Source organism: Erinaceus europaeus, chromosome 2, assembly GCF_950295315.1.
Source record: "Erinaceus europaeus chromosome 2, mEriEur2.1, whole genome shotgun sequence".
Classification (NCBI taxonomy): domain Eukaryota; kingdom Metazoa; phylum Chordata; class Mammalia; order Eulipotyphla; family Erinaceidae; genus Erinaceus; species Erinaceus europaeus.
Genome location: NC_080163.1, coordinates 185,822,799 through 185,830,350, shown reverse-complemented (window position 1 = coordinate 185,830,350; position 7,552 = coordinate 185,822,799). Strand labels below are relative to the sequence as shown.

The 7,552-nt window shown below is 46.8% G+C and overlaps 1 protein-coding gene across 1 annotated transcript; it reads right to left on the bottom strand.

Annotated features, from left to right (window-relative positions):
* Positions 1-4,699: 4,699 nt before the first annotated feature.
* LOC132537041 (parafibromin-like) lies at positions 4,700-6,318 on the bottom strand. Its single transcript, XM_060186475.1, is given in 2 exon segments — positions 4,700-4,893; positions 4,896-6,318. Coding segments are annotated over 2 exon segments (1,617 nt in total).
* Positions 6,319-7,552: the final 1,234 nt, after the last annotated feature.

Below are 7,552 nucleotides of genomic sequence, written 5' to 3'. Positions count from 1 at the left end.
TATACACAATGGAATACTACTCAGCTATAAAAAATGGTGACTTCACCGTTTTCAGCCGATCTTGGATTGACCTTGAAAAATTCATGCTAAGTGAAATAAGTCAGAAACAAAAGGATGAATATGGGACGCTATCACTCTCTGGCAGAAGCTGAAAACAAGATCAGAAAAGAAAACATAAGTAGAACCTGAACTGGAGTTGGCATGTTGCACCAAAGTAAAAGACTCGGGTGGGTAGGTGGGGGGAGAATACAGGTCCAAAAAGCATGACAGAGGATCTAGTGGGGGTTGTATTGTTATATGAAAACAGGGAGATGCTATGCGTGTAGAAACTTATATTTACTGTCGAATGTAAAACATTAATTCCCCAATAAAGAAATTTAAAAAAATCTTCAAAGTTATGAGTCAACAAGAGAAATTTAGAGTTGTGGATGCATCCTTCCTAGATGTTTTTTGTTTCTATTTTATAGAGCAATAATCATTGTTTCATATGTTTGAACTCAACCAAGCATTAGAATAAATAGGCCTTTAGTGACCCCCTGAGAAACTCTGGTTGCCATCGCTTCTCCCTCTCATCTTTTGTGTGCTTTGGCATCACTGTGTGAGGCCTTGAGGTTGCATCTCCCCTCTCGTCTGGTGCCCCTCTCTACTCCACTCCACTCCACTCCACTCCACTCCACTCCAGTCTCCCCTGAGCTCCCAGCACAGAGTCCTTCTTGCTGCCTCCCTGTCAGTGTCTGGTATCCTGCCTCTTTCATGCCCTTTATCCGGTTTCTACTCTCATTTAGGATGAAATATTGGGGCATTTTCTCCATATTCTTTTTGGCTGACTTTAGCTGGTTTTTTGTCTCTCCATGAAGAGAGGAAGGATTCTTTACTTGCTTTGGCAACAACAGAAGACATTTTGGAGACTGAGGAAACTACAATGCTTGTTACAAGTAACAAGCTTCAGAGATTGGACGCACAAAAGGAGGAAACCTTGTGGGTTGGAACTCGAGATGGAGAGAGAGATATGGATGAGATAGATGGGAGAGAAAGAGAGAGACAGAGACAGAGAAAGAGAGGGGAACGCAGACAGGAGATGAAGCATGGTGTAGCACAAGTGTTGTACAACAAAGTACCCAGCTTGGATCCCTGCCACCACCAGTAGCCAGAGCTGAGCAGCCATCATTATCATCATCATCATCACTCTCTCCTTCCATTTTGTTCTCATTCACTCCCTTAAGTACAAGTTGGAGGAGAGCATCCAATGAAATAAGGTGCTGCCTCTTTCCTTCAGATGAAGGCAAGAAGGCAGTCCTCTGGGAGGGAGGCAATGGACACTGCTTAGCTACCAAGGAAGCTAACATCTTGATAGAGGTCTTCCATGCTCCAGAGCTCTGAGAAATGCTAGTTGATGACTGAAGGCCAAAAGAAGCAGCAGGCAGGGCAAGGAAGGAGCACAGTGGTTATGCACAGTGACTTTCGTGCGTGAGGCTTCAAAGTCCTGGGTTCCATTTCCTGCACCTCCAGAGCCAGAGCTGAGCAGTGATCTGGTTAAAAAGAAATCAACAAGCCAACAACCTAAAACAAAATCAGGGTATTTCAAAAGACTTCCAACTGCTGATTCTCATTCCACTGTGATCACAGACAGAGTTTTCTAAGATTGTTGAGGTTTCAGGCGTGGTCTCTTTGCAGTCAAGAAGAAGGTCACCTTGAGAGGAGTGAGGTTGTCTGAGGCTCTCTGTACATTGTCCAGAATGCCTGGGAATTCTGACTCCAGAGCCCATGGTGGGGTGTGCAGGGTCTCTCTCCCTCCTTTCTCTGTTTCTGGGGATTCTCCATTTTACTTTCTTTCTTTTTTAAAAATATTTATTTATTTAATCCCTTTTGTTGCCTTTGTTGTTTTATTGTTGTAGTTATGATTGTTGTTATTATTTATGTCATTGCTGGATAGGACAGAGAGAAATGGAGAGAGGAGGGGAAGACCGAGAGGGGGAGAGAAAGATAGACACCTACAGCCCTGTTTCACTGCTTGTGAAGCAACACCCTTGCAGGTGAGGAGACGGGGGGGCTCGAATCGGGATCCTTATTCTGGTCCTTGAGCTTCGCGCCATGTGTGCTTAGCCCACTGCAACCATCTGACTCCAGATTCTCCATTTTTCACAAACGGCAAATGTACATCCTGTCAACTAGGTCTTACCAATGTTGTAAAAGGACAGAAGGCTTAGACAACTCAGACCTAGGAGTGGCAGGAATGGATCCTGGCATCTCTTCCATGCAAGTCTTGCTCTGCTCCGTGCATCCACCATCTCTCCTGGTAGGAGCCTGGATTCTGAAGCACAGACATGCCTGTGGTCAATGGATACATCACCTATGGCCCCTTCAAACTAATCACTTTCTGACCAGGTCTTGAAAAATGACTACAGTTTACTGAGGAGATAATTGCTCAGTGTAGAGAATCAAGGGTCTGATTCAGGATTAGCTCCTTTAGTTTCCAATCATCTTCACCTGCAAAAGGTGCTTTTGGAAAATAATAGCTTTGTGATCCTACTGAGGTTTGATAACCACACTCTCTCATGCTTGGAGTGAGCCCTCACACTGGCATCCGAACACACCCCTTAGTGCTATACTGCTCGTTCTATTTTCATTCCCTATTCAGAGTGCTGCACAGGTCAGGATTATGGTGATGACAGTGAGTGAACTTGGGATCTCAGAGTGGTGGGCAGCAAAATCGTTTGCATAAGTAGCACGTTATCTCTCAGGCCCCTATTGCCCTTTCTAGAATTGTTGCCAGTATTGGGAACAGCAAAGAAGATCACCTGAGAATGCAGTAAGACAAGACCAGGATTGCTTTGGTAGCCCACCAAGTCACAAGTGAGTGCTAACACGGTTGACTCGTGGACAGAGAGGTGCCTAAGGAGAGATACGGCTAAAAGTCCGTATCTACTCGGGAGTGACTGGCAACAGACTGGTGGTCTGCAAGTGGGGCTGTTTAGTGGCAGCCTTTCCACATTGTTCTCCTGATGAATGGGGAGTTGTGTTGAATAATTTCCTCGAACCCACAGAGTACAAACAGGTTTTTTAAAGAGACTCACAGGGCAAAGGAGTGTTGCCTGGATTGGCTTTGGCTGCTGTCTGAGCAGCTCAATTAGGCCCGGGGCTTTGGACCCTTGGGGCATGGGAGTCTCCTTGCATAACCACTGTGCTATCTCTCCCTCACCCTGTTTTATCTCTTGGTCAGGAATGAATGATTAAGCTAAAAAAAATCTACTTACTGGAGGGTCCCCCAGGTTCCAGGCAGAACCTTCCATTCCAGGCCCATCTGTCCCCTCTCCTCTATGTGGACATTGCCTGCTTTTACTTCTAACTCATGTTTACCCTTCTGTGTTTATAAACAAACTGCATTGAAACATTTGGGGGTTCTTTGCATCTACAGATTATATTTATACTTCTAGGTAGGGACTGGTTAGTGGTAAACCTGTATTAGGACCCACATTGCAGTCTTACGGACATGGGTTCAAGGCCTCAGTCCTGCAGACGTGGGAAGCTTCATAAGCATGAAGCATGCCTGCATGTGTATCTCACTTCTTTGTTCTCTCTCCCTCCTTCCCTCACAACTGATTTAACCTTTATTTCTTGTGCCCTCTGTATTTAGCTCTGTCTCCATACAAATATAATATATATTCTTTTTTAAAAGTTTTTTTTTTTTAGAAAAACAGTCCAATGACAGTCTATGGTGTTGTAGCGGTCAGGTGTCGGGCTGCACCGCGGAGAAGAGAGTAAACGTCCGGAGCAAAGGGGTACACAAATCATTATTATAGGACGGGGGGCTCAGACCACGTGGAGTCAGCCGACAATGGCCGTCCCACTACCTGACCAAGGGGTGGGAGAAGGGGGAGAGATCTGACAGAAGGGGGAGCTGAGAGCCCAGAGGGGGGAAGGTGAGGGGGCTTTTTATTGGGCGGCAACCAGGGGTGCCGTGGGGGGCCAGGATTGGTTGAAGGGGGCACTGCTAGGATTTCACGGGGCGTGGTAAAACCTGGGGGCGGAGACTGCATCAGAATAATTCCTCAGCAACACTATGAGAGACCAAGTCCTGACACAAAGAGCACCTGTGCAGGTCTGGGAGGGCCCACATTTCAGGCTCCCCCAAAATCAACTGAGATCCAGAAGTTTCAATGTGAAGAATAGAATGGGGAAGCACAAAGTAGAATTTACACTGCGTTTGGTGTATTGTACCAAAGTAAAGGGTTCGGGCAGGGGTGGGTGGAGCTCAGGTCATGTGTAATGATGGTGGAGGAAGACCTAGGCTGGGGTTGAGAGTGTTTTTTAGAAAACAGAAATTTTACACATTTATAAAAAAATGTATTTACTATAAACCACTAATCTACATTAATTAAAAAAAACTATCAAGAACATTGGTAGGTTTCCCTGAGCTATGGTTCACATAAAAATAAATAAATACAATGATATCGGATGACATGAGAGATTTGCCTTTTAGATGCTTTATTCAATCATTCACTGTATTCCATACAAAGATAAAGGGAACAATGTAGTCAGTACATTATACAGAGGGGGAGACACCCACACCAGGAGTCCCAAGGTGCCTCTGGTGCCCAGTCTCTGTCACTGCTGGAAAGACACCATCCAAATGGCTTTTATCTGTCTGCCTTAGCAAGACAAGTTTGTCCATCCAGAATTCCTGGGTCAAGGCCATGCTTCAGAATTGCAGGTGAGCTTTGTGCTTCAGCATGTAGCTGTCCAGTGTTTCCCAGAAGCGCAGGAAAACGGGTCTGTCGGAATGGCGCTGGTGAGTGCTGACCTCCAAGACTGTGATGTCCCACTTGTGCACATTGGGCTCGAGAGGAAGATGGTCATACTTGAGGTGGAAGGCCTTCATGTGAGCAAAGATGTGGTCGGAGAGCCATCAGGCAGGCGCCAGGGCCAGCCCTTGAACTGCCAGGTGGGGCCTTGCACAAACACGGCTACAACTCGATCCCAGTCTCCAGGGCTGAGTCTCAGGGGCTGGTCCACGACTCGGTAGTGAACCCTGACAGTGCTGGCAGAGTCCCACGCTGGCCTCGGGCTCTTGCTTCTCTGGATGAGAGTTTCCTTGGCGGGCCGGCAGCCTTGTCTCTTCTTGGCCTCGGAAGGCACGAAGCTCAGGTCCTGGAGAAGGTTTGTGGCATTCAGCATGGTGATTAAAGAGGTGGGTGCCGCCGGAATAAGGATGATGGGTGTGCCAGAGCCTCTGTTGCTCTGCTGCAGGGGCGGCCTGGTTTGGACAAGGGGTCTTGGCACAGCCTGGCCTCCTGGAGTCTGAGACGGAGGCTGAGCCTGAGGCTGAGGAAGGAAGACAGAGGCTGTTATGGAAGGGAGGCTCAGGCCACGGTAGGTACCTTTGGTGTCTATGTGGAAGTCTCCGGTGTCCTTTTTGTGTCTGAATCTTTCCTGGTCGTATCTGTCATAGGCAGCTGGAGGCTGCGGCTGGGTGCACCCTGTGGGAGGCCCGGCTGCTGCTGCCTTTGGAGCTGCTGGCTGGTCAGGGGCCTGGCCTGCTTCTCTGGCTTTGACAGAGTCCAGGATGGCAAAGATGCTGTCTCTGAAAGTCTTGCCTGTGCTCTGTAGAATGGTGGTGCGTGTCCTTCCCAGCCTCTCTCTGCTGACAATCTCTCGGGTGGCTTCCACGTCAGCATCCACGAATCTCCTGGCTGTCGGGGCAGCTCCAGGACCCTCAATATCCACCTTGATGGTAGTCTTCTTCTTAGCCATCCTCTTGGCCTTGATCTCAGCAATCTTGTCCACGGACATGGCTTCAGACAGTGGCTTGAGGCATTCAGTGCAGACACTGGCTTCCTTAGGAGCCTGCAGAAGAGCAGCCAGTCTCTCCTGGTCCTGCCTCACAGCCTCTTCATCCTCCACTCGTGCCTTCTTGGCTTCTGGGAGGACTGCCTCTGCACCTCGCTTGACTGGAGCCACCTGCCCAAGATGCATTTGCACAGGGCCAGTGCGCTCTAGGCCCATGCATGTGGATACTTCCCCATTCAGGTAGCTCAGCAGATCCTTTCTGTCAGGTCTTCTCACCACAGGAATGTGTTCACTGGCTGCCTTTCTCACATACACAATGTGAGGCAGTTGGGCATGCATCAGAAAGAATAGCAGGCACTCCAGCATGTAGTACTCTCTGGCTTCTCCATCCTTGCCACTTCCCCAGGCCACATAGTTGGTCTGCACGCTCTTGGGCCATGAGAATTCTCCAAAAGTCACATAATCTCCTCTTACCACAATCACCTTCTGCTCGATGTGGAATTGCCGCAGGATGTCCAGCACGTCTGCCATCTTCAACTCCGGTCCTCTGCAACTCCAATGCATCCCCACACTGCTTCTGCTGCTTTTTATACCCTTCACTCCTACTACTTCCCACCCTGAGCTCTGGTTTCAGCCAATCAGAAGAGGTGTCTGCAAATCCTATCAGGCACCAGGAGTCCTATGGAAGATTAATCCCCACCCGGTTCTTACTGAAGACAACTCTGCGCCACCCTAAAGTGGTCCTTGTCCTGAGGGTTCACTTTTTTTTTTTTTGAACATTTTTTCCTTCATTGGGGGAATTAATGTTTTACATTTGACAGTGAATACAATAGTTGGTACATGCATAACATTTCTCAGTTTTCCACATAACAATACAACCCCCTTTATTATTATTTATTATTTATTTTTGTGTATTATTATTTTTAATTTTTTTAAAGATTTTTATTTATTTATGAGAAAGCTAGGAGGAGAGAGAAAGAACCAGACATCACTCTGGCACATGTGCTGCTGAGGACTGAACTCAGGACCTCATGCTTGACAGTCCAAGGCTTTATCACTGTGCCACCTCCCGGACCACTGTTATCATTATTTTTAACCAGAGCACTGATCAGCTCAGGCTTATGGTGGTGCAGAGGATTGAATCTAGGACTTTGGAGCCTCAGGCATGAGAGTGTGTTTGCATAAGCATCGTGTTATCCACCCCACCCTGAATTAAACTTTGAAAGTTTGCCACAATTACCCCCTTTCTGTGCTTAGTACTGCATCCTTATTAACTCTACATAGTTTCATATTGGAACTCAGCTGAGAGTTTTTATAAATTCCATCAAACCCAATAAATACATACTGATCCTTTGTTTATTGAGGTCTGTCATTTGCCCCCATTTTATTTTTGTCAGTAGCCTTTTATATCTGTGCGTATTTTTGTTGTGATTAGGATTATTGGTGGGTCAAATTCTGTATAAAAATCCACTGTACCCACATACTCTTATTTTTTAAATATTTTATTTATTTTACGGAGAGAGAAATAGAATGATGGAGAGACCAGAGCACTGCTCAGCTCTGGTTTATGGTGGTGCAGGGATTGAACCTGAGATCTCAGTGCCTCAGGCCTGAGTCTTTTGCATAATCATTATGCTGTCTCCCATGCCCTAAAGGCTAATTTTGTATAATTGGAGATGTATTATTGAAAAGAGAAAGAGAGTGGCCGAAATTAGAGGCATCTGCATCACTGTTCATCACTTGTGAATTTCCCCACCTGCTGTGG